This window comes from Heptranchias perlo, chromosome 3, assembly GCF_035084215.1.
Source record: "Heptranchias perlo isolate sHepPer1 chromosome 3, sHepPer1.hap1, whole genome shotgun sequence".
Classification (NCBI taxonomy): Eukaryota; Metazoa; Chordata; class Chondrichthyes; order Hexanchiformes; family Hexanchidae; genus Heptranchias; species Heptranchias perlo.
Window position 1 is genome coordinate 39,792,295 of NC_090327.1, and position 17,386 is coordinate 39,809,680.

The 17,386-nt window shown below is 43.4% G+C and overlaps 1 protein-coding gene across 3 annotated transcripts in view; it reads right to left on the minus strand.

Moving 5' to 3' along the window:
* LOC137312586 (UDP-N-acetylglucosamine transporter TMEM241 homolog) overlaps window positions 1-17,386 on the minus strand; it is a 143,031-nt gene that overhangs the window by 120,846 nt on the left and 4,799 nt on the right. For all 3 annotated transcript variants that reach the window (XM_067979129.1, XM_067979118.1, XM_067979123.1), the window contains exons 2-6: window positions 15,982-16,028; window positions 15,794-15,874; window positions 10,177-10,258; window positions 7,267-7,344; window positions 961-986 (exon numbers count right to left, since the gene is read on the minus strand). In XM_067979129.1, the coding sequence (XP_067835230.1) occupies window positions 961-986; window positions 7,267-7,344; window positions 10,177-10,258; window positions 15,794-15,874; window positions 15,982-16,028 (314 nt within the window). The remainder of the gene's footprint in view (window positions 1-960; window positions 987-7,266; window positions 7,345-10,176; window positions 10,259-15,793; window positions 15,875-15,981; window positions 16,029-17,386) is intronic.

Below are 17,386 nucleotides of genomic sequence, written 5' to 3' on the forward strand. Positions count from 1 at the left end.
CTCAGGCCCAAAAAGCACTGGGGTGAATTGTAGCCTCCATCCCTTTAACATGAGATCAGCTAACACTGCACAGGTCAGGGATTGAACTGGCATCTCCCTGGCTGTATAGTTCAGTAACACACCAGGTGGTGGATTCACTCACTGAGCTCTGAGGGAAGCCCTAATCAAATTAAATTAACTAAATATGCTGTTGAATATTGTGTCAAGAAATAGGATAGTTACCCCAGATGATTTTTAAAAAAGCATGAGAACTGAAGGCAGACAGACAGACTTGCATTTATATAGTGCCTTTCACGACCTCAGGACGTCCCAAAGCACTTTACAGCCAATGAATTACTTTTGAAGCGTAGTCACTGTTGTAATGTAGGAAACACGGCAGCGAATTTGTGCACAGCAAGGTCCCACAAACAGCAATGAGATAATGACCAGATAATCTGTTTAGTGATGTTAGTTGAAGGATAAATATTGGCCAAGATACCAGGGAGAACTCCCCTGCTCTTCAAATTAGTGCAGTGGGATCTTTTACATCCCCAAGAGGGCAGAAGGGGCCTCGGTTTAATGTCTCATCCGAAAGACGGCACCTCCAACAGTGCAGCACTCCCTCAGTAGTGCACTGGCGTGTCAGCCTAGATTTTGTGCTCAAGTCGCTGGAGTGAGACTTGAACTCACAATCATCTGATTCAGAGAGTGACACTGCATCACGGCTGACACCTTAGTCTAATTGCTGGTTCCAAAATCCCTTTGGTGATCAATTCAAGATTTTACAATTTGAACTTGCATCTGGAGGTCACCCAGTTAATTTTTCCTTACTTCTTTGACAGTTTCCTAAGTTTACTCAGTTTTAAACTACACTACTCTCCAAAACAGCACAACATTCAGCAAAAACTCATTCACTGGTAATCCTGATTTGGCAAATGTGTAGATGGGCAAGACATAACCAATGGCACTGAACAAACCTACCTGAGAAATTTAGTGCAAGACAATTTCTGTATAAAAAAGAAAAAGAGATGATTTGTAATCGCAATTAAAACCTAGAGTGTTAGTAGTCAACTTTTTTTTTTTTATTTACTAAGCACAAAATTAACATTTAAAATGGTACATGGACAAATGCAAAATATGGAAATTCCCACACAGGATAAAACCTGGCCTATCGTGCCTGTGGTGGTGATGGCTCTACAGTAGAGCTATCTACTCTAATCCCATTCCCTTGCTCTTTCCAAATATCGTTTAATATTTTTCTTCATGTGTTTATCTAATTCTCTCTTAAGTGTCAGAGTTCACTCAGTTTCAAAAACCACTTGATGTATTGCATTCCATATTTTAATAACCCTTTGTGTGAAAACATTTCTTCTAACCTCCCCATATGGCTTTATCTCATATTTCGTGTTCATCAGGGTGAGAAGCGTCAAAATCTGGAGCATACAGGGTAAGATAAGGCAAAAAAAGGGAAGCTTATGTCAGACACCAAGAGCTCAATATTGTAGAAAGCTGAGGAGTATAGAAAGTGCAGGAGTTAAATTAAAAAGGAAATTAGGAAATGAAAGAGAGGGCTTAAAGAAATACTGGCAAGTAAAATTAAGGAAAACCCAAAAATGTTTTATAAATATATAAAGAGCAAGAGGATAACTAAGGAAAGAGTAGGGCCTATTAGAGACCAAAAAGGTAACCTATGTGTGGAGGCGGAAGATGTGGGTATGGTTCTTAATGAATGTTTTGCATCTGTCTTCACAAAAGAGAGGGACGATGCAGAGATTGTAGTTAAGGAGGAGGAGTGTGAAATATTGGATGGGATAAACATAGGGAGAGAGGAAGGTATTAAGGGGCTTAGCATCTTTGAAAGTAGATAAATCACCAGGCCAGGATGAAATGTATCCCAGGATATTAAGAGAAGCAAGGGAGGAAATAGCAGAAGCCCTGGCTATCATTTTCCGATTCTCCCTGGCTACAGGCGTGGTGCAGGAGGATTGGAGGACTGCTAACATTGTACCATTGTTTAAAAAGGGAGAAAGAGATAGACCGAGTAACTTTAGGCCAGTCAGCCTAACCTCGGTCGTGGGCAAATTATTGGAATTGATTCTGGGGGACAGCATAAGTTGTCATTTAGAAAGGCATGGGTTAATCAAGGACAGTCAGCATGGATTTGTTAAGGGGAGGTCATGTCTGACTAACTTGATTGAATTTTTTGAGGAGGTAACAAGGAGGGTCGATGAGCGTTTGATGTAGTGTATGTGGATTTTAGCAAGGCTTTTGACGAGGTCCCACATGGCAGACTGGACAGAAAAGTAAAAGCACATGGGATCCAAGGGAAAGTGGCAAGTTGCATCCAAAATTGGCTCAGTGGTAGGAAGAAAAGGATAATGGTTGACAGGTGTTTTTGTGACTGGAAGGCTGTTTCCAGTGGCAAAAGGCTCAGTACTAGGTCCCTTGCTTCTTGTGGTATATATTAATGATTTGGGCATGAATGTAGGGGGCTTGATCAAGAAGTTTGCATATGATACAAAAATTGGTCATGTGGTTGATAGTGAGGAGGAAAGCTGTAGACTGCAGGAAGATATCAATGGACTGGTCAGGTGGGCAGAAAAGTGGCAAATGGAATTCAATCCGGAGAAATGTGAGGTGATGCATTTGGGGAGGGCAAACAAGGCAAGGGGGTACACAATAAATAGGAAGCTACTGAGAGGTGTGGACGAAGTGAGGGACCTTGGAGTGCATGTCCACAGATCCCTAAAGGTAGCAGAACAGGTAGATAAGGTGGTTAAGAAGGCATACGGGATACTTTCCTTTATTAGCCGAGGCATTGAATATAAGAGCAGGGAGGTTATACTAGAATTGTATAAAACATTGGTTAGGCCACAGCTTCAGTACTGCATACAGTTCTGGTCACCACATTACAGGAAAGATGTGATTGCACTAAAGATATGGAGGAGATTTACGAGGATGTTGCCAGGACTGGAGAATTTTAGCTATGAGAAATGATTGGATAGGCTGGGGTTGTTTTCTTTGGAACAAAGGAGGCTGAGGGGAGATTTAATTGAGGTTTATTAAATTACAATGGGACTAGGTAGAGAGGCTGGGAGAACCTATTTCCCTTAGCAGAGGAGTCAGTGACCAGGGGGGCATAGATTTAAAGTAATTGGTAGAAGGATTATATGGGAGCTGAGGAGAATTTTTTTTCACCCAGAGGGTGGTGGGGGTCTGGAACTCACTGCCTGAAAGGATGGTAGAGGCAGAAACCCTCAACTCATTTAAAAAGTACTTGGATGAGCACTTGAAGTGTCATAACCTACAGGGCTACAGACCAAGTGCTGGAAAGTGGGATTAAGCTGGAAAGCTCTTTTTCGGCCAGCACGGACACGATGCGCTGAATGGCCTCCTTCTGTGCTGTAACTTTCTATGATTCTATGAGTACAGAATGCAGTATCATTCCAAATTTTGGATGTGATGCCACAATGAAATAGCTCCAGGTGGGAGGCAAAGTTCTTCTGCTTTATGCAACAACATGCCCTGACCCTGGTCACAGAAGAACACTACCTTATACACCAGTACAACACTTCTGCTTGCCATCCTTATGACTCCTGTGAGGGACAAGTACTAATTCAATCCTGGGCTTTGCAGAGTTTTGTGCTGTGTACTTGTGCTCACTGCAAACTAGATTGAGGCTGTCTCATTTTACCTTGAACCCTAAAAGTCATTAGTGAGTGAAGATGTTCAGCAAACAATCTGGAGAAGATTCAAAACCATGTCCCAGAGTGAAAGTTGAGCATTATAACCATATTGTACCATCCATCTTCTATTGCCGATTTTAAAAAGTGTGTAATTCTGTTCTTGGGATGTGGGTGATACTGGCAACTCAACATTTATCATCCATCTCTAGTCACCCTAAGATAATGGTGGTGGGTCTTCTTGAACCACTGCAGTCCTTGTGATCATGGTGCTCCCACAATGGTATTAGATAGGGAATTCCAGGTTTTTGACCCAGTGACAATGAAGGAATGGCAGTATATTTCCAAGTCAGAATGATGGTGTAACTTGGAGGGGAGTGGAGGTGATGGTGTTCCCACAACATTGCTGCTCCTGTCCTTTTTGGTGGGACTGGGAAGATGTGTTGGAAGTAAGCTTAGTGAGTTGCTGCAGTGCATCCTGTAGATAGTACATATCGAAGCCACAGTGTACTGGTGGTGGAGGAGGTGGATATCAAGTTCAGTGACAGGGGTGGCAATCAAGCGGGGACTGCTTTGTCCTGGATAGTGTTAAGTTTCTCAAGTGTTGTTGGAGCTACACCCAACCAGGCCAGTGGTGAGTATTCAATCACACTCCGGGCTTGAGTTTTGCAGACAGTGTTGAGGTTTTGAGAGTTTGGACTCATTGCAGAGAATCCAGCCTCTGTCCTGCTCTTGTATATCTCATGGTGTTGACATGGCTGGTCCAAGTAAGCTTCTGGTGACCCCCTGGATGTTGATAGTGGGTGATTCAGTGATGGTGGTGCCATTGAAGGTCAAGCAGAGGTGGTTTGGTCTTTTCTTTTGGTAATGATTATTGCCTGCCACGTTTGTGGCATGAATGTTACCTGTCACTTGTCAACCCAAGTTGTATGTTGTCGGCTGCTGTGGGCTGGCATGGGTTGCTTCATTACTGGAGGAGTTGTGAATGCAGCTGAACACTTTGGAATGATCAGCGAACAGCCCAACTTCTGACCTTGACTGTGGGAATGGTTAGCACTGACATACTCTGAAATCCCAACAACTTTCCTTTGAGGCACACATCAATCATAATCATAAACTCCAAACTGTTTCACCCTCATTGCCCCTCTGGCCTCCCAAACTGTTCTAACCAAGCACAATGCAAACTCCAGAAACAGCATTTCATTTTTCCTCAAGGCACACTACAGGACTTTAGTCTGAACAGTAAATTTCATCAACTTTAGACCTTTGCTTTCTCCCTACTTTTAGAAATAGGAGTTGCTGGGAATGTAAGATGGATCCATCAGCATCTATAGGAAGTGAAGGTGGGTGTTGACCCTTCATCAGAATACAGTTCTGGTAGAGTCTGCACCCACGGCATTGACCTGGCTTTTCTCTTTTTTGGATGCACTGCAGCAACTCAAAAGTTATTTCGACAGAAGCTCCGTCCTCTACACCAAGAAGGACAAAAGCAGGACCGTTGTGGGAACACCATCACCTCCAAGTTCCTCGTCAACTCACACACCATCCTGATTTGGACATATATCACCATTCCTTCATGATTATTGTGTCAATATCCTGAAATTCCCTACCTAACATCATTGTGGGAGCACTATGACCACAAGGACTGAAACAATTCAAGAAGAGCCACCACCTTCTCAGAGCAACTAGGGATGGGCAATAAATTCAGTCTTGTCAGCATCACCTATATCCTAAGAAAAAAAGGGTGCTGACGATCTACTGCGTGTCTCCAGCATTTTCTGTTTTTATTTCTGACTTCCTGCATTTACAGGTTTTTTTATCCCCCCATTTTATTTCCCATATTTTCTTGCCCGGTTTCATTCGCCTCCATTTTGGATTTTTTTTGTGTGTGTACCTTTAACTATTTTATGTGAGCTATTTTTATGCGAGCTATTTTTATGCCCTATTGTTCTTTTAATACTTTTTCACTGCCTTACTGAGAAACTCTGTGTGTTATCGAACAGTTTTTCACCACTTTTCAGAAAAGCTGCTGGCCATTCAACCTAATCAACTCCTGTGACAGGTGTCATCACTACTGACTCTTGATTTCTACCTCGTTCTCTCTCACCCTCCCCTTTTCAAATTGTTCAATCCTATTAAGGGTCACGCCTATCTTCTATCATTCGACACCTGAAGTATTAACCTGTCTTTTCTCTTTTCAGATGCTGACAAACCTGCTGTCCATTTGCAGTGTTTTCATTTTTTATTTCAGGTTTTTTCTTTTCAGTCTAACCATGTTGATTCAGTTCTACTTATAGCTGGCAAATTATACTTGACCGACTTTGAATATTGGTCAAATCATAGCTCTCAATGGATTTGGCTCATCTTCCCCAGCACACACATACATCAATCTCATTACCAGCACCAGTCTAATAGCCCGAGGGGTGGGAGGTTACACTTGTATTGTTAATGAGGTTCACCGGACTCCAATCACATGTTAGCAACAGCTGCTGAACTGGAGCTGACATAACATGAAAGCACATTCAAACAGTTGTTTGTGGAGGGTGTGAAAGGAAGTAAAACAGGGGTAGAGATTCTAGAGGAACTGGTACACCCTGTTATACTAACAATTAGATGTTCGATCTATGCTAGAGGCGACATGAGGAAACATTTTTTTTAACACAGCGAGCTGTAATGGTCTGGAATGCACTGCCTGAAAGGGTGGTGGAATTCAGATTCAATAGTAACAATCAAAAGGGAATTAGATAAATACTTGAAGGGAAAAAAAAATTACAGGGCTATAGGCAAAGTGCAGGAGAATGGGACTAATTGAATAGCTCTTTCAAAGAGCCAGCACAGGCACAATGGGCCAAATGACCTCCTCCTGTCCTGTACCTACTATGATATGATATTATGATACTGAAACCAGGATGAATTGGTAATAAATTGCTAGTATATCAGCATTTAGACATTTTGACCATCAAAACATTATTTTCTAGAAATGCAAAAGCACTCATCAATGCATTCAGGAATTTAATTTTGGACACTACAAAAGGGTTCATCTCGACATATGACTTTACAACAAAAATAGCTTGTACTTATATAGTACCTTTAACACAATAAATGTCTCGACAACAACTTGCATTTCTCTAGTGTCTTTAACGTAGCAAAACATCCCACTTCACAGAGGCATAATCAAAAAATGTACTCAGTCTCAAGAGACTTCATGGAGGCAAGAACAGGTCGCAGAGTTAGGTTTTGATGAGGGAGAGGGAAAAGGTCTAAAAAGGAACACAAGTTTCTGGAAGGGATGCAAAAGTGATCCGAGATGGCTCCGCTTTATTACCCAACTTTTTGGGGAAACACTTAAGCCCCCAATTGGTGACGCCCCACAACACCACGCTTGAGATCGGAATCTCATCATATGGAAAATTTTAGGTGCAAACGCCTATCTTACAATTCTTTAGTACACAGCAGTGACCAGCTGGTAGAGTGTATTTCCAGGCTCTGAATCAGCTTTCAGGCCAGCGTGAAGTCTGATGTTACTCTCCATTTCTACATTGTAAAAACTGTCCAATTGCAGCTCAAATATAAAAAAGAAAATGCTACCACTATTAATCTGTACCTCTCTTCTGGTAATTTTCAGCAAGATGCTGGCAACAACCTCAGATGCATTCTGAAGCACTAAGAAGAATGGAATCGGCTGGAAGAGATAAATAATAAAAGTAAATTAAAAGATCAAGACCATCATTTTCAAAACAAATAGTAATCTGCTGGAATTCTACTACTTGGTTCAAATCTCAAAAAGCAGTTGAATGATGTGTTTATTTATTTATGAGAGAGGAGTTTAAGGAGGATTCATGATCAAATAGGAAGTGACCAGTCTTTTGTGGATTTATTATACGTAGTTTGAATAGTGGAAAGGGAAAGTGAAAGAAATGGCCTTGAATTTATTTGGATATGTACGCTCGCAACCAAATGACTGTAAATCTGCCCAAGCTGTTTTCATTTGTGCTATCAGCAGGAGACAGACCTTTTGAAAGCCAGTTAAGTAGACAGAAGTACTTAGCACTCCACCTAGTGGCACAGTTAAGAACAGAAGGACCAAAATAAAGTATTTTCATGAAAGGGCAACAACTGGGACTGTATCTCACGTCTTGGGAAGTTTCTACATTTTTACTCTATATGGACTTTCCTTTCAGTTTCCTCTTTAAACTCAGGAGTCAAAAGACAGACACTCAGCAACTCTGGAAGCAAACTGGGAGCGGTCCAATGTGCTGACAGCCAGCAAGAGGGAGAGCATAGCCAGGATAGAGCACCTGCAAAGGCAACAGGAAATAGACTACAGATGCTGTTAAGAAAAATCAAGCCTGGAGGCAATGAAACATGAATGAGGGTTTCAGTGACATTAGGGTTGGAGTAATCACTCAGGTGGGAAATGCTGCAGAGATGGAAATAAGCAGTCGAGGCCAAATTTTTTTAATCACTGAATGATAAGTGCGGAGTTAGAGAAGGTGAGCCTAAGTGGGATCTGGGGTGGGTGGGAGGGAAGCGGACATGACGGCACCAGTGTGAGACCCAGGCCACTTTTTAATCCCTAGCCTCATCTTGCAGCACGGACTCCTGCCCGGACCCAGTGGGAATGACGAGTAGGCTGGCAAGCAGGCAGGGAGATTTAGCATGGCAGGAGGCTGCCACTGGGGTCCAGAGAGAACATTCCCTGGCACTAAGATAAGTTTACACTAGATATTCTCAGGTTCAGAGTCACTGGTTACTCCTTTAAGCAAATCTTGAGTACCCTATTATCCCAAGTGTACTTTTATATGCCCAAGAACTGGATGACCAGGAATTCTAACAGAGAAACCTATTCCATACACCAGCTATTGAAATATAACACTTGCATACATGTGAATTTTTCCCTCTTTGCAGAAGGCGGACTGAATAAGTGCTTTACCATGATGAGGCACAGGCTTCGGACCAATTGTTGGTTGATTTACATGAAATACATGAGTGAACAGTATCCAGTTTCCACAGTGAGAACACACATTTCCCTACACACTTGTCATGAAGACAATAAAGATGCAACTTGCCTTCTCTCTAAATTTAAGCTCACCTTCTCTAACTTAACCCTCCAAAATCGCGCTGGATCAGACTTTAAAATACAGACAGCCTTTTCCTGCTGGCTGCCCAAAATCATGATACTTCATGACAACGCCAGAGTTAGATGGCTTGTCTTCAGAATTGTGCAAGAAATCTTACAACACCAGGTTATAGTCCAACTGTTTTATTTGAAAATCACAAGCTTTCGGAGGCTCTCTCCTTCGTCAGGTGAGTGTGGCACTCACTTGACGAAGGAGAAAGCCTCCGAAAGCTTGTGATTTTCAAATAAAACAGTTGGACTATAACCTGGTGTTGTAAGATTCCTTACATTTGTCAACCCCAGTCCATCACCGGCATCGCCACATTCAGAATTGTGGGCAGACAGTATATTAATTAGCCCAGAATGGATGTCTTCATTCAAAATTGATTGAAGGCAATCTTTATTGATAATCCAAGATGCTTAACAATGAATGCGACTATTTCAGTTAACTGACCCCAGGGAACTTCACAATGTTCACATCCACAGTGACTCGCATAAATAAGCAACATCAATGCTGCCAGGTCTATGTTAGAATTACTGAGATCTCCCTCCTCCCATCGAATAACTAATTAACACTTCAAACCCCTCTTGTAATCAGACCGGTTCCACAGTGTTGGCTCACTGTGAAGAAAAGATGCTGTGTGCATATATTATTATACAAGTTACAAATTACAACTGAGGCGACCCAGGCAAATTCTAATTTACTACAGGTTAAATAAAAAGACACTTACACTGCAAAAGATTACATTTCTGCCACTCCAATGTATTGAGAGAATAAATGAATATTGAACTCTACAATAACTTTGCCAATTCATATCAGCACAAAACTAACAGCTGGAGAGTTTTGTTATTGCTCCCATTAAATCAAGATTTTTTTCCTCTGCTAATGTTCAATCTACAATTGAATCTACACCAGATTCACTCTGGAATAAAACTTAAGTGCTGATTTTCCGAGTTCGTGCTGCTGGTGGAGAGTCTGACCTAAGAATGTGCGTATCAAGAATTTCTGGCACTTAAAATTTTCAATTCATTTTGAGTGGATTGAAAATCATGAATAGCACAGCCGTGATTTCCCGCTACACGTGTTGGTGGGTGAGGCTTCCCGCTGGCGGCACGAACTCCGAAACGCGGCCCTATAATACAAACAGCAGTTAAAATGGCTGACTTGGCTATTCTGGTGCAGCTGGCTTCTGTTGAAGTTACAAATTATTCTTAGATCGCACTGTTTTATATATAAATACACCATTTAATGTTTAGTTTTTATTGCTACAACAAATGTCTAAACATCAGTAAATTACACCAACATGGGATTCAAATGCCTAAATACAAAAGTTAATCTAAGTTTTCCTCCTCACCCCAAAGCTCCCCTTCCAAAACCAAAAATAATTTCCTTACCAGCTTAGATAATGCCCGGGAACCCGCATAGATATTACCAACAGACAGTAATGCACCAGGAAACCATGAAACCTTGGCAGACCTATCAAAGTTTAAATAACATGGTTAGCTATAAAAATCAATTATTACTGTAATGTATCTAGATATGTCATTTCTTGAATCTAATGTTACTTGACTAATAATGTTCATCCTTTTGTCCCTTGGCTAGTCAGAAGTCCAGTTCCCAGCAACATTTTGCTAATCAGGTTCATAATGTTTCAGCTTCTAGATTCACTAGGATATATTGAGTTACACTGAGTCTTTTTTTTTTATTCGTTCACGGGATGTGGGCGTCGCTGGCGAGGCCAGCATTTATTGCCCATCCCTAATTGCCCTCGAGAAGGTGGTGGTGAGCCGCCTTCTTGAACCGCTGCAGTCCGTGTGGTGACGGTTCTCCCACAGTGCTGTTAGGAAGGGAGTTCCAGGATTTTGACCCAGCGACGATGAAGGAACGGCGATATATTTCCAAGTCGGGATGGTGTGTGACTTGGAGGGGAACGTGCAGGTGGTGTTGTTCCCATGTGCCTGCTGCTCTTGTCCTTCTAGGTGGTAGAGGTCGCGGGTTTGGGAGGTGCTGTCGAAGAAGCCTTGGCGAGTTGCTGCAGTGCATCCTGTGGATGGTACACACTGCAGCCACAGTGCGCCGGTGGTGAAGGGAGTGAATGTTTAGGGTGATGGATGGGGTGCCAATCAAGCGGGCTGCTTTATCTTGGATGGTGTCGAGCTTCTTGAGTGTTGTTGGAGCTGCACTCATCCAGGCAAGTGGAGAGTATTCCATCACACTCCTGACTTGTGCCTTGTAGATGGTGGAAAGGCTTTGGGGAGTCAGGAGGTGAGTCACTCGCCACAGAACACCCAGCCTCTGACCTGCTCTCGTAGCCACAGTATTTATATGGCTGGTCCAGTTCAGTTTCTGGTCAATGGTGACCCCCAGGATGTTGATGGTGGGGGATTCGGCGATGGTAATGCCGTTGAATGTCAAGGGGAGGTGGTTAGACTTTCTCTTGTTGGAGATGGTCATTGCCTGGCACTTATCTGGCGCGAATGCTACTTGCCACTTACGAGCCCAAGCCTGGATGTTGTCCAGGTCTTGCTGCATGCGGGTTCGGACTGCTTCATTATCTGAGGGGTTGCGAATGGAACTGAACACTGTGCAGTCATCAGCGAACATCCCCATTTCTGACCTTATGATGGAGGGAAGGTCATTGATGAAGCAGCTGAAGATGGTTGGGCCTAGGACACTGCCCTGAAACAGGCCATATGGCCCAACTGGTCCATGCTGGCGTTTATGCTCCACCACAAGCCTCTTCCCTCCCTTCTACCTCAATCTTTAAAAAAAAAATTTGTTCATGGGATGTGGGCATCGCTGGTAAGGCCAGCATTTATTGCCCATCCTTAATTGCCCTTGAGAAGGTGGTGGTGAGCCACCTCTTGAACCGCTGCAGTCCGTGTGGTGAAGATTCTCCCACAGTGGTTAGGTAGGGAGTTCCAGGATTTTGACCCAGCGATGATGAAGGAACGGCGATATATTTCCAAGTTGGGATGGTGTGTGACTTGAAGGGGAATGTGCAGGTGGTGTTGTTCCCATGTGCCTGCTGCCCTTGTCCTTCTAGGAGATAGAGGTCGCAGGTTGGGAGGTGCTGTCAAAGAAGCCTTGGCAAGTTGCTGCAGTGCATTCTGTGGATGGCACAGAGCGCAGACACGGTGCGCCAGTAGTGAAGGGAGTGAATGTTTAGGGTGGTGGATGGGGTGCCAAACAAGTGAGCTGCTTTGTCCTGGATGGTGTCAAGCTTCTTGATTGTTGTTGGAACTGCACTCATCCAGGCAAATGGAGAGTATTCCATCACACTCCTGACTTGTGCCTTGTAGATGGTGGAAAGGCTTTGGGGAGTCAGGAGGTGAGTCGCTCGCCACAGAATACCCAGCCTCTGACCTGCTCTTGTAGCCACAGTATTTATGTGGCTGGTCCAGTTAAGTTTCTGGTCAATGGTGACCCTCAGGATGTTGATGGTGGGGGATTCGGTGATGGTAATGCCATTGAATGTCAAGGGGAGGTGGTTAGACTCTCTCTTGTTGGAGATGGTCATTGCCTGGCACTTGTCTGGCGTGAAAGTTACTTGCCACTTATCAGCTCAAGCCCGGATGTTGTCCAGGTCTTGCTGCATGTGGGCACGGACTGCTTCATTATCTGAGGGGTTGCGAATGGAACCGAACACTTTGCAATAATCAGTGAACATCCCCATTTCTGACCTTATGATGGATGGAAGGTCATTGATGAAGCAGCTGAAGATGGTTGGGCCTAGGACACTGCTCTGAGGAACTCCTGCAGCAATGTCCTGGGGCTGAGATGATTGGCCTCCAACAACCACTACCATCTTCCTTTGTGCTAGGTATGACTCCAGCCACTGGAGAGTTTTCCCCCTAATTCCCATTGACTTCAATTTTACTCGGACTCCTTGGTGCCACACTCGGTCAAATGCTGCTTTGCTGTCAAGGGCAGTCACTCTCACCTCACCTCTGGAATTCAACTCTTTTGTCCATGTTTGGATCAAGGCTGTAATGAGATCTGGAGCAGAGTGGTCCTGGCGGAAGCCAAACTGAGCATCGTTGAGCAGGTTATTGGTGAGTAAGTGCCACTTGATTGCATTGTCGATGACAACTTCCATCACTTTGCTGATGATTGAGAGTAGACTGATAGGGCGGTAATCGGCCGGATTGGATTTGTCCTGCTTTTTGTGGACAGGACATACCTGGGCAATTTTCCACATTGTCGGGTAGATGCCAGTGTTGTAGCTGTACTGGAACAGTTTGGCTAGAGGCGCGGCTAGTTCTGGAGAACAAGTCTTCAGCACTACAGCCGGGATGTTGTCGGGGCCCTTCTACATACCCTTATATTCCTTTCTCCTTCGTGTGCTTATCTAGCTTCCCCTTAAATGCGTCTATACTATTTGCCTCAATTACTTCTTGTGATATTGTGTTTCACATTCTTACCACTCTTTGGGTAAAAACGTTTCTCCTGACTTCCCTATTGGATTTATTAGTGACTATCTTACATTGATGACCTCCAGTTTTGGACTACCCCATAAGTGGAAATATTTTCTTTACATCTATCCTATTAAACCCTTTCATTATCTTAAAGATAATGGTCACCCTGTGAGAATTCTGGGAATTCCACCTTTTCCCTGAGTATGTAAAACTTTGGCCATTGTCCAAAATCCTAAGTTGGAAGGATAGGGGAGAGGTCACCAGACGAATCAACTACACACACAGTGGAGCCATGCCTCGGTTCTGATGCAAAACCAATCGACACCTAGGACGTGGGATGAAAAGGGAGCCTTGTGTGGCAAGTGCTCGACGATTGGAATGAATTCGAAGAACAATAGCCCATCGAGAGAAGCAATTGCAACATGATGAGAGACCATCAAAAGCCATCAAGGACTCTAAAGGACTTTGTAAGAACTGTTTAAACAGACATAAAGAGCCTCATTTAACGACGAAAACTATTGTAAGAGAGGGGTATACAAGTGGAAGCTCGAAACCCCTCTCGCTTGTTTGCTCTCTTGCTTTTGGTCTCTTGTTTTTGCTCTTGTTTGCTGTGTCTGGTTCTTGCTCTCTTGCTTCTTTGCTCTTATCTCTTTTCCAGCTCTCTCTCTCTTTTTCTCTTTGTTCCTGCTCGCTCTTTTTTTTCCACCCGAGCTCTCCAGGGAGGAGAGCAGCTTCCAGCAAAACCAACGAACCCTACGTGAGAGAACCGGTTAGCCAGACCTGCAAGTGAAAAGGATTGGTGAGCCTCGACCACACATGTGTGTGCGTGTGATAGGTGTCTCCAGGGTCCCCACCAACCTCTTAGTTTAGCGGGATAAAGTACTGGAGTGGGTGTGTGTAACTCAATGTACTGTGTAGGACCGTTTTTATCGTTATTTTCTTCGTGTTGACGGTATAATAAAACCAACATTCCAATTCAATTCAAACACCAAGTTTGTGTGTTCTCTGTGCGATTCGGCTATGTGATCCATCACCGGGTGCATTAGCATAAGTCCCGTTTTCCTGAACCCCCGATCTGTGAGGTTTAAGCGTTCCTTGGCTAGACCGGGGACCAGATATCTGCACCGATCAATAGGGTGAGAACAACCCCAAAACACCCTACACCCCTCAGCCTTTTCTTTTCTAGAGAAAAGAGCCCAAGCCTGTTTAGCCTTTCCTGATAAGTATATCCTCTCAGTTCTGGTATCTCCTTGTGAATCTTTTTTGCACCCGCTCCAATGCCTCCATATCCTTTTCATAATATGGAGACCAGAATTGTGCACAGTACTCCAAGTGTTGTCTAACCAAGCTTCTATACAAGTTTAACATAACTTTTCAACTGTATCCCTTTAGAAATGAACCCTAGTGCTTGGTTTGTCTTTTTTAGGGCCTAATTAACCTGTGTCGCTACTTTTAGTGATTTGTGTATCTGTCCTCCCAGATCCCTTTGTTCCTCTACCCCATTTAGGCTCTTATTATCCAAGCAGGATGTGGCCTCCTTACTCTTCCTACCAAAATGCACCACCTCACACCTATCTATATTGAAATTCATTTGCCAATTACACACCCATTCTGCAAGTTTATTAATGTCATCTTGCATTTTAACGCATTCTTCCTTTGTATTAGCTACACTCCCAATTTGGTGTTGTCTGCAAATTTTGAAATTGTATTTCCGATTCCAAATTGTTAATGTAAATTGTGAACAACAGTGGTCCCAGCACCGATTCCTGTGGAACACCACTTCCCACCTTTTGCCAGTCTGAGTAGATACCCTTAACCCCTACTCTGTTTTCTGTTTTGTAGCCAGCTTGCTACCCATTCTGCAACCTGTCCCCTGACTCCACACGATCTGACCCTAGTCATGAGTCTACAATGTGGTACCTAATCGAAGGCCTTTTGGAAATCCAAATATATTACAGCTACTATATTGCTCGTCTACTCTTCTTGTTACTCTTCAAAAGAATTCAATAAGGTTGATCAAGCATGACTTTTCCCTTCTGAAACCGTGCTGACTACTCTATTATATTTTCATTCTCTAGATGTTTTTCTATTACATCTTTGAGTAAATGTGGATGCTGGAAATTTCCTCGGAGTTCTCCCGATTGGCCACCGTTACTTCAGCAGATCAGCTGAAACTCCGTTTATGGAGTCTATCCAGTCTTTTCCATCGATCTTCTGTCGAAGTTACGACAACAGATCTGGAGAGGCCCCAAGGAAATTCCCAATGAAAATTTACCTTCCTCTGACTATCCAAAAAAAAAAATAGGTGGGTTGCTAGAGATCAGACCTGAATTTCCACACAATGAGCTACACCAGATCCCTAGTTGCCTGAGGTGGTGGCGGGCCACCTTCTTGAAAGCGGTTTGATACAACTGAGTGGCTTGCTAGGAATTGGGAGTTTCTTTTTTTAAAACTTGAATTGTGATTTATGTATTAAGCTTAAATCTGTAATTCTATGCAATGAAGGTGAAATGCTTGTCAACGCTGGTTCCGAAGCCTGGACCCAGCATGTGTTTTAGTTGGAGTGAACGGTGTATTATCATAATTCCCTTACCATAGACCAGCACTTCTCATCTCCACCCATCCGAGTTTCCAGGCTATCAGAAGCAATAAACTTCCCACAAACGTCTGCCAGCTGTAAAAAAAAGGGGTGGGGGTGGGGTGAAGTAATTATAATTCAGTGAATCATGGACCATTTCAAAAGTTCTAAACTCTGTAAAATTACCTTTGGAAAATACTTACCCTTGAAAAAGTGTGGGATACGTAAACTTCAGTACTGAAAGGACATACTGAAAAAAAAAGACTTAATTAGATATTTGATTGTTACAATAATACCAATTACAAAAGTTCAAATCAAAATTTCTGAAGTGGTGAAGCTCTGGAAACATGGATGTTCAAACTCTGACATCCCAGTGGGTGAGTTTTGTCAATTCAAGCAATGTCTTCTACTGCCCCTCATTCAGCACAGAAATTAACCATTAGGTTTACTCAGTGCTGCATATCTGGCTTTCAGGTTCATTGTCCAAAGGCCCATGTTGTTAATTCTTACAGCAAATGTGTCCTTTATCTAGAAATTATCAGTAGCATAATCTTTTTAATGTTGAGTCTACAAACACAATTATCAGCTTTCAGTGGCCCAACTAACAACAACTTGCATTTATATAGCACCTTTAACATAGGAAAATGTTCCAAGGCACTTCACAGAAACATAAATCAGACAAAAATTGATACCCAGCCAAAGAAGGAGATATTAGGACAGGCAACTAAAAGCTGGGTTAAAGAGAAGTTTTAAAGAGGGTCTTAAAAGGAGGAGATAGAGAGGTAGAGAGACAGTGAGGCTAAGGGAGGGAATTCCAGAGCTTAGGATCTGGATGCCTGAAGGCACGGCCACCAATGGTGGAGCGAAGGGAGTGGGGGATACACAACAGTTCAGATTGGAGGAAGGCATTGTTCTTGGAGGGTTGTAGGGATGGAGGAGGTTACAGAGATAGGGAGGAGCGAGTCCCTGGCGGGATTTGAACACGAGGATGAGAATTTTAAAATTGAGAAGTTGGTGGACTGGGTGGCAACGAAAGTCAGCAAGCACGGGGCGATGGGTGAGCGGATCTTGGTGCGGATCAGAATACGGGCAGCAGAGTTTTGGATGTGCTCATGTTTATTGAGGGTGGAAGATAGGAAGCCGGTCAGGAGAACATTGAAATAATTGATTCTGGCGGTAAAAATCACACGGACGCGGGTTTCAGCAGCAGATGGACTGAGGCAGGGTGGAGATGGACGACATTATGGAGGTGGACTTTGTGATGGAGTGGATATGGAGTCGGAAGCTCAGTTCAGGTTCAAATAGATCACCTATGTTGCAAACAGTCTGGTTCAGCCGGAGACAGTGGCCAGGGAGGCGGATGGAATCGGTGGCGAGGGAACAGAGTTTATGACAGGGGCCGACGACAATGGCTTTTGTCTTCCCAATGTTTAATTGGAGGAAATTGGGGCTCATCCAGCACTTGATGTTGGACAAGCAGTCTGACAACACAGAGGCATAGTAAGTCGAGTGACATGATGGTGAGGTAGAGGTGGGTGTCGTCAGGATACATGTGCTCAGATGATGTCGCTGAGGGACAGCATGTAGATGAGAAAAAGGAGGCCAAGG